This window comes from Lepeophtheirus salmonis, chromosome 1, assembly GCF_016086655.4.
Source record: "Lepeophtheirus salmonis chromosome 1, UVic_Lsal_1.4, whole genome shotgun sequence".
NCBI lineage: Eukaryota > Metazoa > Arthropoda > Copepoda > Siphonostomatoida > Caligidae > Lepeophtheirus > Lepeophtheirus salmonis.
Window position 1 is genome coordinate 2,854,385 of NC_052131.2, and position 15,090 is coordinate 2,869,474.

The 15,090-nt window shown below is 34.5% G+C and overlaps 1 protein-coding gene across 1 annotated transcript; it reads left to right on the top strand.

Moving 5' to 3' along the window:
- The first annotated feature begins 11,346 nt into the window (after window positions 1-11,346).
- LOC121113990 (trypsin-1) lies at window positions 11,347-12,752 on the top strand. The gene is made up of 4 exons (XM_040707799.2): window positions 11,347-11,596; window positions 11,650-11,858; window positions 12,207-12,349; window positions 12,417-12,752. Exons 1-4 carry the CDS (start codon window positions 11,414-11,416, stop codon window positions 12,632-12,634), a joined length of 753 nt encoding a protein of 250 aa, XP_040563733.1. The 5' UTR covers window positions 11,347-11,413; the 3' UTR covers window positions 12,635-12,752.
- The last annotated feature ends 2,338 nt before the right edge of the window (window positions 12,753-15,090 follow it).

The window sequence follows — 15,090 nt, forward strand, 5'->3', positions numbered from 1 at the left end:
TCCATGTAATGGAGACTGTTCTTCTATATCTTCAAGTTCTTCCTTTGTAAAGTTTGATGTTGATAACAGTCCCCTCTCGCGCGATAGGTGCCAGTTTTTCTCCATTGTCTTATAAATCTTTTTGAGTTTTTCTGAATATGTTTCAGGGGAAACTCAAGGGAGTCCCTATTTTTTTAACTTTGCATTCACTGAACTTATGGCCAATTTCTGTATAATAGGGGGATTACTTCTCAATTAGACTACGTACTACCTTCACCAATTGGTCGAAATTGAGAAATATCAATCATAGTTTTAATTTTTACTATTATATTCACCGATATAACCGGCTTATTAAAAACTTTTGTTGCGATTTCCCCTTCATACTCTTTGCGTCTCGATGTCTCCACCTCTTCACCTAAACAATCAGCCATTTGTATTCTTCTTCAGTCTTGTCGCAGATTTAATAACCCATAATATTTCACTCCGGGCACAACTTGTCTTTTATTCTTCCTCAAGTCAAAACATTTAATGTTTTAGCAGTTTCCCTTATCATCAATCTTTTGAAATGTTTCTTAGATATTTTTAACTTCAATTACTATTTCTCCATAATTCCAAAATTTAGAATATGATGAAGATGAAGATTTGAGCTATTATCTCCATATTCATAGTGATGTCATAACCTCTTCTTCTTCTTTTTTTGTCCTTGAATTTAAAAACAAAAATATATTTACTCATTCGCTCACTCCTTTCTCTCGCCCGCGTAATAATATGTCTTCATCTCCATTCCTTTTATTCCATCTCTTAAAAATTGTTCATTGTTCGTTACCTGAGCGTTTGATGACTAGTTACTTCGTTCGTTTCCTATGCCCAAAGCCAATTTAGGGGACATTATTTTGACACTAGATATTCACAGAACGGTATGTTTGATTTTTGACGCCCTTCAGGGCAATTTAACTTTTTTATAACTGCTTAAATTGAAATAAATCACAAGAGCCTAAAATCTCCATGTTTTCTCTTCAGCACGCTAAGAGAAAAACTACATAAGTTTTATTAATCCTACTTTTAATTTAGGTATTTTTTTAAGAGTTCGGCTACGAGAAGTAATAGTCCCCAATTACTATAATCCCAGATATTTCAGAATTCAAATGACTGAGATAAAAAATGAGATCAGTTTTGGATTCCACGCTCATAAATAAATTGGATTATTGTATTTAATTCATTTGTACAAAATAAACCAGCATAATTGTTTCTCTGTTTAATTAATCGCCAAATTAAAGAAAAGAGGAAAAATTCATAAGATTAAGTATTTGGAGCTATATTTGAGTCCACTTTTTCAGTGTCTAGGTCAATGAAAAAATAAGTCATGGGCAAACTTTTGTCAGCATTCAATTTTGTCTTGTGGAAGTAATGTAGTTATTATTCCCGACGTAGGACAACAGTTAAAAGTCAAGTGGATTCAAATCTGGTGAGGAGGGGGCCAATGTGAGAACGGTACGAAGTCAAATACATCATCTTTCAACCACTCCTAGGTGGTACTTGCCTTAATGGGGATTTTCACACTCCTTAAGGTTCGCTCTGATGCTTCTAATCGTACGGTCTAGCATTTTCAGGAATGTAGAAATCTCCTTGTTGTTAAAAGTTAGATCATCACATACGTTTAATAGCGGCGCAACTTGGATCTCTCTCATCGAAAACATTGACCTTTTTTTTCCATGTTAGAGATAGGTTGTAATCACTGCGCTGAGTTTGTAATTATCCAAATACTGCTAGAGCCTTTATCGATGGAAAAATCAGTGCCAGTAAAAATGTTGTGGCAACAAAGTTGCGGCAGATTTAATCGTTCTACAATGTATATCAACATTGTTTTATTTATATGATATAGGTATTATTTTTTCGCAATAAATACTAGAGTTTACTGGAAAACACACCTTCACAAAAGATGGCCTAAACACAAATTATCTGAAATACATATGTATAACATTGATATAGATATATTTCCCAAATAAAAGCTACTTTTTTTTAACATAAGAGGACACCAGTAAATACTTCAAGAATAATATATATTTAACATTAAAAATTACTTTGGTACTGATTGGAGCTTTGTTTCATATCCTCTTTCTACTCTGAACAGAACCGCCATTCAATTTTCCTATAATATTCTTGCTCATAATATTAAGAAAAACACTTATGGGACTTATTTAAGGAGTGATGCATACTTGTAACTTCAACAACAATGACTGAGCTCTCAGCCATTCTTTCGATAAAAGTTAAAACAAACGATACTCTTGGATTCGGATAATTAATTTGTTGCTTCCACATTAAACAATATGGGACAAAGTAATTAAACATTAATTTATTTGATTATAATCGACATTAACGTGTCTTTATTGCTACTCTTTTGACAACAATCACTCTTTTTTTTATACGTATACAATACACACCTTCAATATATATTAAAGAGAAAATATATGTGGGGGACACAAGAGAGAATAGCATAATAACAATTAGTACTCGCCCCTATGAATTGCTTAATTAGGGATAACCATTGCGACCTTGCATACCGGCCGTGTAAATGGTCGTCCCTCTTATTCAAACGCCGAAATGGATACAAAAGAATGGTCAATGGAGCTTAGATATATTTCATGACGATGATGGATTTTTGCAGAGGTCTCCATTTTTTCAAAACCAATAGTTGCAAATCTATTTTCTACTATTTTCGGTATTGTAATATTCTTGCTAAGTTAGAAGATATCAAACTTATCTGTGAGCCTTCGTCAAACATGACTCGTATAGAAGCAGAATATCCCATATTAAAGACCATCGTTTTGGTTGACATTAAAATAGAAGAACCGGTAGGATTTTCATGAGTAACTCCCATACTAGACAATGACCCATTATAATTCCCCTTTGAAAACTTCGGATTAGTGTCTATATGAAGTAAATAATGAAGAACAAGAATAAAACTTAAAGCCATCATATCTGTGACCTGTATGAAGAAAATTATAACAAAGATTTCCAGAACTTGTAATCTTAATGTTCTCTTAAAAATGTACTCTTAAGAAAACTATATTTCCTAAGTGGATGAGATATGAGATCCGCCCGAACATAAAAAACAACTTTATCATTTACACTGACTTTTAACAAGTTGTTTTTCCGACGAATGTTTAAGTTTGACTACAGTTTCAGCCACTTTGACTGTAATCTCCCAATGTTTCATAAGTTTATCAATGGTACAATATGAACAATCATTGGAACTATCAAAATGCTCCAACTCTTCTCTCAATGTTCTTGGGAGTTTATTTTCAATCATTGACATCACAAATCTTCTGGGTTTATCTGCATCAATGAGTACCTCATTTATTTCTAAAGATATTTTAACAAATGATACACTGTCATACAATTGATGAAGTATCATCAATAAATGATCCATGTTTGACGAATTAATTAATGCTTCCAAGGAATATATCCATCATGCAAATTCCGTCAATAGTCCATCAAATAAAACCAACTGAAGCCTTGAAACAGCATTAAGTATGGAGCTTTCATTACGAAAATTCGTGGACTGAATAGATCCAAGTTCTCTTATATGTTTCAACTCTGCTTCTCCTTCATTGCTAATTGATTTTGTTTCAATCAACTTAACAGCTCTTTTTGATTCCATAAGAAGTTTCACATATTTATTTTGGAGGTAATTGTGTTCATCTACATCATATTGAACAATCTCCATACTTGTTTATTCTTCATTCCATTATATGATTGGGACCACCTCTCATAAGCAATATCTAATGCATCAATTAACAGACCGATTTGAGGGGAATCCCCCGTGATCTAATTTCACTTTCTAGATTATTATAGTCCCTAAAAAAACCTACTTATTTTTGCTTAAAACAGCAAGACAAGCCTTTACATTTATAGTCGGAGACATAATAAAATAAATAAATCCCTGACAGAATATTATTAATGGAATGCTCCTATGTATAACCCCACAGCTAAACACACAGATAAATAATTATAAATAACAATATTAAATGATAGTGAATTAAATGTAATACAAATAAGAAATAAGTAAATTCAAACCGATATTTCAATTGTAAATTAATCTGCTTGCTCGAACAACGACAATCGTCAACAACCACAGGTTTGGACCCAAGAACACAATCCAAAGAAATGACGACAATTTTCACTAATTTGCTAATATCCGCCTGGAAGGACCATTTGTTGTTACCACATCAAACACCACCCAAAAATATGGGACAAATTAATTAAACACTAATATATTTAATTATACTCGAAAACAACGTTTCTTTATTGATTCTATTACTTGATAACAATAACTCTACTTTTATACATAAGACAACAACGTAAAATACATATTAACAAGAAAATAAAAACACATATATGCCAAAATCTCCCTATTATTTGTATTTTACACAAGTGGGAATAAATAAATACTTACGATAATTAGACATGTGAAAATAATGATACTTGATAGTGTTGATAACCCCTGCTCATGAGTTCCAGCAATGGTTCATCAAAGTACAAGTTGCTGCTTAGCCTTACGAAGACGTCTTTATCTCGACAGTAAGGGCGATTTGTGATGTTTTCTCTTAACAGAAAGTATTTTATTCTAACGTTTCCGGCTGTCTGTCATGAAACAGGGAGTCTGGTAGCCTATGGATGGCTATATATTTCAGTTGCTTGGTCAGGCAAAGTTTGGCTGATTCTTGTATGGGAGTTGTAAGTTTTGTTCGAGTACGAAATTACTATTGACGTCTTGGTTAAGAACACTTCATCCTCATGGATTCTCCAATCTGTCTTTGGGAAGGGCAACACCAAGTTAACAGACGTGCTGCCAATATCAAGATAATTGGAAAACTGCATCAGTCACGCTTAAGAAATAAGATGGAGGGAGTCTGTCATGGCGTCCAAGTATAAGAGCCCTAAAGGTATACTCCCTTTTAATGGAGTCTGTCTACTTTCATAGCTAATTCAAAGGTAGACAGAGGGAATTGTATGTTCCAGAATTAAAAATGCACTGTTTTTGGAAAAGGAGTGATCCCGGTGTGGGAAACTAAGTCATTTCAGGATGTTTTGTCTTTCATCTCCACCTCTAATCTTATTTATATCATTCCAGATAAATGTTGGAGTAAGGGGCTTATGTCTTCTTGATGATAAACAGAAGAATAATAATTTTTTACTTGAATTTATATCCAGCGTTAATATTTTACCTTAATATTTGGTGTACATATCGAAGGTTGTTAAGAATACTGGTGCAATGAAGGTCTTTAGTGGTAAAAAATCAAGAGTCTGGGTTCTGTCAGGTTGTATGTTACGCTAAATGGTTGAAAACCTGTTGGTCGTAATTTTATTCTTCTAATAGGCAGCCAATTCAGAGTTTTTGGGATTGTCTGAGTTTTGGTTTAATTAATTTTGCTAAATTCTCCTACTGCAGCAATGTGGTTGATTCTATGGAATACCAAGTTGTCGTTCTTGCAAAAGAAATATAGTGTTATATTCAATTATTCGATAGGAAGTAAAAGGAAGCACGCTCAAGCAGTAATTCAACTTTACGACAATGGTCGTCCCTGGTATATTAAAGCCTGTTCAGGGCCACTGACACTCTGTGAGAAGGTCACTTCCGAGAATGGAGAAATGAATAAGCGTGGTACAATTTCCAAACTTAATTGTTCAAAATTGGCTTCTCCAAATGTCCTCATGCCGGATAGAAGTGTTCAGGTTTATGCCAACTTTACCCAAACTACCTCTTCATTGGTGAACAAGATGTTGTACTCACTCCTCATTCAGAGGAACTGTTTGTGGACCTTGCTCATGTCTGGTTCTTCTCCAAATTGGGTGCACAAGATGTTATGCTATCATATGAGCTAAAAAAAAATCAAAAGGGAGTTTTGGGTTATAAATTTACTGTCTGGACTTTATTGATATAATGTCTTACCTTAGCTCTTGCTATTGTACAGGCAGCTCATGAGATGCTATTGAGGGTATTCAATGTGTCAAGATTTATCCAGATGATGTCCTTATATTCTTCAAAAGAAAGGAGGAACATTTTTGAACTTTAAAGGAAGTATTTAGTTGAATCTTGAATGCTGAAGGCTGTCTGAAGACAAGCAAATTGATCCTCATGTTTGAGAAATTAACTTATTTAGTGTCATTATCTCAAATTGGTTAATCCCTGGATTCAACCTGTTCTGAACTTCTCTGTTCCTATATCGTGTACTGACGACAAAGCGTTCTTGGGTTTTTTACAACAATGTTATGGTAATTTTGTACCACATCTATTCGTGGAAGCTTCACGAGATTATGAAAAAAATATGGTCTTTTCTTAGTCTGAAAAATAACATCCGAATTTTCAATATATAAGGTGTGTTATAGCTAACTCATATGTTCTCACTCATTATGTCCCGTCTCTCCCGACAGACTGCAACCGCTGTGTCTCGTTTAGCTATATATGAGACCCTAGTATGTATCAAAAATATGCTATTATTTCACTATATGCTCATTCTCATTTATGTACACACATATGCAAAAGTAGATAATAAATTAACTATCGATATTTTTACCAATCATACAATACTTTCTCTTTTGTAATCCATTCATAGCAGCTTTTAGGTAATCTAATAAAACGTTATGACAGGTAAGCTACTCTCCTCCATAACATTATTCAAATTGTAAGGGATACAATATTGATTTTTGATAACCCAATTTAACAAAATGCCCAAATTGCAAAATATTAATAGTCCTACATACCGAGCCGTACGAAATGGATGTACTCTTATCAATGTGAGCAAACTTTTGCTCCTCCTGAGTCTCAATTGTATCAACAGAAGGTGGATTAATCTATTCCATCTCATACGCTTCCACTCTATCTCTGTGGAAGGCTTCAGGTAGGTTACATTGCGATAGCGTGATCTGCAGGCCTTGGACTTGACATGCCACCAGATAAAGTAATCCAAAGGATTCAGATTGGGGATCTAGGGAAACCAGATGTTCTTTGGAACATACTCCACATTTACTTCCAGGCTTGCACGACATTGGGTGTGTGGGAGGGTGCCCCATCCTGCTGGAAGACGTAAGAGGTCCCACTCTACATGTTGGTGATTTTTAGGACCTACAAGAGTACCTTGGCCTTAAAGATCTCCAAGCAGTTGTGCAAGGTGTTCAACGTCTTTCAGCAAGATAGGGCATCCGTCCACCCGTCTCGGACACGTGGCTGAGCTCCTTAGAAGTATCTACAAAGCAAGCCACCCGATTGTTCTGCTTGTTAAAGACAGGGTGGACAGTAAATATTTTTTTTATCCGAAAAGAAGATCACACGATTACCATGATGCGTCTGGTCGTTTAGGAGGTGTTTGGTCTGCTCCAACTTTCCCGTGGAAGCCTTGATTGCCCTTGATACGGTGAAGGAAGCTAAAGACTTCTTTTTGGTAAATTTGGGGTTGGCCTCAAACGCCTTCTTGGTCACTTCCAGGGTCAGTTTGACCGTCCTTCCCCCACCAGGATAGATTTTAGGCCTTTTTCCCACATTAATGAACTGTTCAACCCTGTAGACGGTATGTTTCTCGATCCCAACAATCTTGACAGTGTCAGTTGTGCTGTGGCAGGTTCAAATAAAACAGTAATCCAATTTCTTTTAGCTTCCATTTTTGTTTAGAGAAATGATAGAGGCAAATGCGATAGCTCATTCGAAACCTTAAAAAGTTAGCTGTGGCGTGAAACATCGGATATTAACAAATACAATCCCTTTACCTGGAGAAACTAATCTATAATAGTGGTACACCCATTTCGCACGACCAGGTATAAGTATATCACACGTGTTTATGCTACTGAATGACGAAGAGTGAGGCTAAATCGTTAATTGTAAAGTTCTTATTGGACTCAGAGTAGAATTGAGAATATAAATGGAGCAATTCTTACCTATGTCCTTCCTTCATACCAAGTGGGGATTATGTTTATCTAACTCATATTACAGTTACTTGTAGTTAATTAAGTGAAACGTCAGGACAGTTAAGCTTCTCTCAAACATTCTTCAAACTGTCAGTGTTTCTATATTAATTTATATATATATATAGCGAAAGTGATTACAAGCTTGACCAACACAAAAATTCAAAAGTGAGCCTCCAGGATATCAAAAATGAGCAATTTGTAATTTAAAAAAATGTTTTTATGTATTTGCATCATATATATATTTTTACCTCCAAAAAAATGCCTAATGTAACATTTTAGCAAGTGGATGTTCTCTCCAAAAATATTTTCAAAAATTATGAAAGCTGTTGTATAATCTAATTAAAACCTAAATTTTCTCTATTTATTTGAAACTAGTTTAGTATAATGAGCAATTTTCATTTAAAAAAAAAGGTTAGATGAGCAGTTTTTCCAAAAAAAGTTAAAGTCAACAATTTTCTACAAAAAAAAGAAAGAAGTAAAAGAAAGTATTTCTTTTTAAGTAATTGAGATCGCTCACAAATCCTATGCCTTGTGATTAATAACGAATTAACATTACGGCTATCACCATTTAATTTCTCATAATTATTATGCACTTAATGAAAAAAAAACAAATGTAAAATTGGAAGTACAAAATGAGTTTTTAATGACAGAGCCAATTTGACAAAACAATTGATTCTTTAATTTGATTAAAAAAATAAAAACTTTTCATCATGTGCAATTTGATCTTAGGACATTTGGACTAAATCATTTTTGCCAAACGGACATTTCCCTAAAGGACAAAGAAAAGTGATCAGAGAAGTCAAAATTAACACCAAAACAAGTATCAAGATAATTTTATATGATTTAGAGAATAATGGGATTAATGTTCATGAAGAACAATATTTATAATGCTTCATAAAGAAAGATATCATGGGAGACGTCCAAGAAAGACATAATTACTCAAACCTCGACACCTTAGATCAGATCAACAATTTGCAACAACAGTCAACATTATTGTGGTCAGATGAAACAAAAATCAATTTTTTTGGTAACAGTTCTACCCAGTTCGTTTGGAAGAAATTTGGAGAGGCCTTCTCTCCTCATAACTCGATACATACAGTAAAAACATGGTGGTGGATCAATCATGCATTAGGGAGGCTTTTTTCCAAAGGTACTGGACGGCTTGTAAAAGTGAATGGAAAAAAGAAAATTGTGTCAGTATTGTAGACAAAAATTTGAAATCTTCTGCAAAAAGTTCAGAGCTGTCGTAAGATGTTATTCCAACAGAACAATGTCCCAAAGTATTCCAGCATGGTTGTATTTTCATGGTTTAAATTGAGTAAGATTAAGGTTTTGAACAGGGCTTTGTTCACTAAATTCTTCCACCGCCACTTCCCTGAGCATCAATGAACCCTCATTATACACTAAAATACACCCCGACCCTCAGGTTGTACATGTTAGGTGCTGGGACAAAAGAAAATTTAAACTCTACCGCCTACGCGTTTCTATGTACCAAAGACCCTTTATAATATGCTGTATCATACCTCACCCAACAGGTTCTGCTAGTGAACTCTTGAGCCCCGAAACAACTTAAATTTTTCCACCTCTACTCCCTCAACAATCACACATGGTTTATGGATTGTGTACATGAGTTGCTGCGGCCCAAAATAGGGTAAATTCTTCCACCACTACTTCTTTGAGTACTAAGGAACTCTTCGAATATCCAAAATACAACCTGGGCATCAGGTTGTACAGGGGAAGTACTGGGATATAAGGCACTTTCAACTTTACTGCCCGCGTTTTAAGCACCTAGGACCTCTTCTAATATGCAATAGTATACTCAGGCTCATGGTTGTGCAGAATCCATACATTAAAATTGGATATGTATAATACTTCATTAGTCTAATAAATGATAACGAATATATATATAATACATACCTATTTTATTTATAAGAATATATATATTTTTTCATGCTTAGAGAATCCACGACTATACAAGCTGTTCACATACACAACTTGTGGTTCAGGATTCGTTATAGCATATTATAAGTGCTTAAAAACGCAGTGGCAGTATACTTTGGTGGTATAAGAGGTTTAGGTATATTCTAGAATATTTCAAGAGGTTCTTGGTGCTTACAAAGACGGAAAGGGTAGAGTTTATTTATGTCCAGCTTTTTTTCTATATGCTCATGGAAGCGGCGGTGAGTAACTTTAACTTGACTGTGGCCCAGCACTTTGTCTGCACAACTTCAAGACAAGGGTGTATTCTATATATTAAATGTGAATGTCTGTGCTTATGTCCTTCAATCACGCCCGAAAAAATGGATGGATTTTGTTGACATTTTTCACTTCTGTTTTTATGGTTCCAAAAATAGTTCTAATAACATTTCTGTGGGGTCCTCAGGCCCATGATGGCATTGAAATAGCATTTCACCACTTTGTCCGACAAACCTGAGGGCCTACCAGCTTTTCTTCATAATTTGTTGTCGGGATATATATTCTAGTACCGTGGAAGTGATTCTTGGTGCTTAGAAATGGGGCGGTGGTTTAGTTTAAACTGCCTTGTGGCCCGATAATTCACCTGGGCTGGGGTTTATTTTGGAATAAAGGAGGGTTCCTAGATGCTCAGTGTAGTGGTGGCGCAGAAATTTAATTTGACTCGGCCACAGCAGTTCAACTGAACAACCCACGGGGTGGAGGGTATTATATAATTTTTTATGTAGGTTCTTAAAGCTTCAGAAACACTTCTGTAGACAATTTTTTCGTTCTTTAAGGCCATGGCTACCTTTAAATAGCATTTTTCTAAACACCACGTAAAATTTTAAGAATTATTCTCACTGCATGTAAATATGTATCTTTTCACAATTTTTGGGATTAGATTTAAATTTATAGAAAAGAAAAAAAAGACTAGAGTATAAGACAAAGAATTTTTGAAAATAATATGAAAGTTGAGCGAAGGAGAGTTCTACTTGATTATTTTTTGTTCTCTAAACCTTATTGCTCTCTCAAAATTATCATTTGTATATATAAAGTTAGACGTGTACAAGCACCATAGATGATAAATTATTAGTTAAATTTTCTTCCATATCTATTGAAATTGAAAAGTTTTAATCAAACTCTTTTTTAATTCAAATAAAGATACTGACGTCAGAGATTCTAGATAATCCAAATGAAAACAAATATTTGTATAGCTATAGAAAGGAAAAATTGCACTGTTATTTATTTTTATGAGAGAACAAAAAAAAATTAAATTAATTTTCCATTTTTTTTTCTAATTAAAAGGGTTTTTACACATAATGCAAATAATGGTCTGGATTAACCACACAAAAATGAAATCTTATCTTTTTATGAATATGTACTCAATATTTATTTGATATTATCTTTAAATTCTAATACTTAAAGCTATATAAGGGGTTGATAAATGGGAAATTACTTTAGTATATCAAACCGAATTAGACTATATCATTGCAGTATTTCAACAAACCTTTTGATCATGTCTAGAATCTTATCAGTGCTATTATTTGTTGCACTTACTACCGCCAATCCGACCCAAACACATATTAATGAAGGGCGAATTATAGGGGGCGAAGAGGTTGAGCCTAATTCTATTCCCTTTCAAGTTGCCTTCCAGAAAACTTCTGGATTCTTATTATGTGGGGCATCCATTATCAACAAGGTAACATAACAATGCTTTATTCTTCATTTTGACAAAGTATAATTACATATTAGGATACTGCCATCACTGCTGCCCATTGCTGTAGCGATCTTAGCCCAGAGGATGTCATGGTTGTTGCTGGAGAACATGATCTATCTGAGAAAAGTGGAGATGAACAAACGGTTGGAGTGCAAAAAATTATAATGCATGAACTGTATGGAACTAAAAGGAATAGTTACGATATTTGTCTTTTGAAACTAGAATCTCCTTTAAAGCTAAATGAGTAAGATGTTCTTTATTTTTTGCAGAGGTAGAGTCTTGGACTTGAAGACTTGGGACTCGACTTGATTACACAATCAAAGACTTAAGAGTTGACTCCGACTCGAAAGCATAGACTCGCGACTCGATTTGGACACAAAAGTGAACTAATTTTTTTACTTGATATAAAGTTTTCTTTATAGTATATTTTTTTATCTGAGGACTTGAACTAGAGTCGATCAAAAATATTTGAGGACTTGGACTTGCAAGTTAAGACTTGGTACTTGACTTGGACTTAAAGTTTAAGGACTTATTCTAAACATCTACTGCTCAGTTTTTTGAACTAATTACATATTATATTTCATGATCTTAGTAAGGTCAAGACAATTACTCTCCCTGAAAAGGATGAAGAATTTACTGGTGAAGCTATTGTGTCTGGATGGGGAGTTCGTTCCTTTGGAAGTTCAACATCTCCAGTTCTAAGAGCCACTAATATTACATTAATTTCATTCGATGGTAATTATCTACTTAAAAATATATATTTTTTGCAAAATGACCATAAAATTCTTAACCATTTTTTAAGAATGTAAAGACAAGTATGGTCGCCAATTTGATGAAACCATGATCTGTGCCGGATCCCTTGGAAAAGATTCTTGTCAAGGTGATTCTGGTGGTCCTTTATTTCAAAATGGAAAACTTGTTGGCATAGTATCATGGGGCGTTTTTTGTGGACATCCAAGTTATCCAGGAGTTTATGGAAAAGTTTCAAAATTCCATGATTGGATTCTTGCACACAATTAAAATAATGTTCATAGTTGTCCTACAAATTTTATAACATAAAGTGTACCCATGAGTTATATCGTGTCTTTTTTTAGTTTATTGGGATAGTAGCTGAAATATAATATGTAATAGAAAGATACCATTTGAAGCTATTTGCAAGACCTGCTTCTTTTTACATAAATCATTTACTTATTTTATAAAATTTGTTATTTTATAGTCATTTAGACTTTCTTGGAGGTCGTTAAAGTTATCAAAAATTGTACTTAAAAAAACAAAAAACTATACGTACTAGAAAATTTTGGTATAGTTCAATAAAATCTATATACATAGTTACATGTACAAGTAAATTTAAAGAATTACCTCTTTATATTAAAAATTCATGTGGGTCCCTTGACAAGCTCTAAAATTATTAATAGAAGACATTAACCATTTCCTTTATTAGCAATGACGTATCATGGTCCATTAAATTTTTCTTCTTATGAACAAAACCTATTAAATTTTTTTTTATAGACTCGTTATCAGGGCTGTTGACTCGAAGTTATTGCCTTTTTTTTGTCCAGTAAGAGCCCAAAAATTATTATCAACTCCAACTTATAATTTATATACAGGGTTACGAAGGAAAACGTGGACTGTTAATAAATGAAAATGATGTAATTAAAATAAAGGTTTTGAGATTTGTCTGTTTTATTTTCCGAATCTCCTGTCTTTACTACATAAGTAAACCATAATAACATTTATCAAATCTTTCATCATGAGTGAGCAAGAAGCAAAAAGGCAGAGGATCTCAGACCTTCTGGATTCCAAAATTGAGGTGGCAGAGATTATGGAAATTGTGAAGTGCTCCAGGAGCCTCATTTTCAAGGGGCCCAGATGAAAAAAGATGGAAAATACCTCTTAAGGAAAGATGGGGGATACAACGTGAAAAGGGATTCTGAGTTTCTGGGGGACCTCAATAAGAAGATCAAGGAGGACCATGAATCGCCTCTCAAACGAGTTTGATATTGACGAAGGGACAATCAGGAGGACTTTGAAGGAGTTGGCGTTGTCCTTTTACACAAGCACCCCAAGCCACCTGTTGAGGGACACTCTGAAGGAAAGGGGACTGCAGAGGTGCAAGAAAGTTTTTGCGTAGATCAAGGCAAATGCATCCACAGTAAAAAAATTCTCAGACGAGAAAGTTTTCACCGTTCACAGTTCTTCAACCGTCAGAACTACTGTTAGCTTGGGGGATCACCAGAGGAGGTAAAGGGGGTCTTCTGTACAAAACAGCCGGTCCAAACAATGGTCCTGGGGTTCGTGGCGTCCGACAGCAAGAAGATGCCTCCCTTCTTTTTAAGGCTGGGGAGAAAATCTGCCGGGATGCTGACTAGAAGGTGCTGATGTTCACCATACTTCCATGGCTCAGGCCACCTACCCAGAAAACAACTATGTGTGGACCCAAGATGGTGCACCCTCACTCACATCGGCGAAATGCAAGAAGTTCTGCCCCGACAACATGGCTGATTTTTGGTCCATGGAAATGTGGCCATCATCTTCACCGCACTTAAACTCGTTGGACACATTGGAGAGGGAGACTCACCAAACACCTCACCCAAACGTGGACTCCCTGAAGATCGTCATTGTGAAGGAGTAGAACAACTTGTCCGAGAAGTTCATCATCAACTCCTGCAGGGCTTTCCGCCACCGTATGGAGGCTGTGATTGCGGCTGAGGTTGGCCATATTGTGTGGACATATTCACAGAGGTCGTGTCTTAAGGTTTTGTAAAAAAAAATTCAAAATTATTTATCAAAAAATAAAATTATTGACCTTTTTCTAAAATCAGTCATTCAGTCCACGTTTTGCTTCCGCACCCTGTAAATAAAACTGATTTAGAATTTATGTGTACATAATGTTTTTTTTCTTAATGGTTATGAATTATTGTGTATGAAATACGTTTAATATATGAAATTTGAAAGTTAGCTATTTTATAAATTTACTTGACAAATTTCAAACGTATAGTTTATACAATTTCCGAACATCTCTGAAATCTAAACAATTATGTTACTTAGGGTATATTTACTAGTTATGATAGTTCATTAATTAGTCTTGTGAATAGTCAACGTGATCACTGTAAATTGTAATGTTACAGTATGTGTGTATTGTTGATCCTCGGTTACGAGTTCATAAATTCTATTCATAAACATATATAAATAAGCTTTTTTCCATTTCTTTCGTTTTTCATATTTTTAAATATCTTAGTCAAAATTTTTCGTTCATAATTGCTGTAGCTTTATAAATTACTGCGAAAATACAATGAATATTTTACAGGTTTATTCTTGTTTGCATATTCAACCTCTTCTAAGGTTTATTTCTTGATGAACCAATCATGATTCAATAGGTGCTCTCGATACCACAAGGGGATATATACATATAGCTATAAACCCGTTATAACATCTTCATTTTTTTATTATTTATTTAATATTCTTTGAATTGGTCA

What these genes read in the sequence shown, in the direction of transcription:
- LOC121113990 (XM_040707799.2), top strand. Translation starts at nt 11,414, where the DNA reads ATGTCTAGAATCTTATCAGTGCTATTATTTGTTGCACTTACTACCGCC. An exon ending in GGGCATCCATTATCAACAAG is followed by an intron (nt 11,597 to 11,649) that starts GTAACATAACAA and finishes ATTACATATTAG; the next exon opens with GATACTGCCATCACTGCTGC. An exon ending in TACATTAATTTCATTCGATG is followed by an intron (nt 12,350 to 12,416) that starts GTAATTATCTAC and finishes CCATTTTTTAAG; the next exon opens with AATGTAAAGACAAGTATGGT.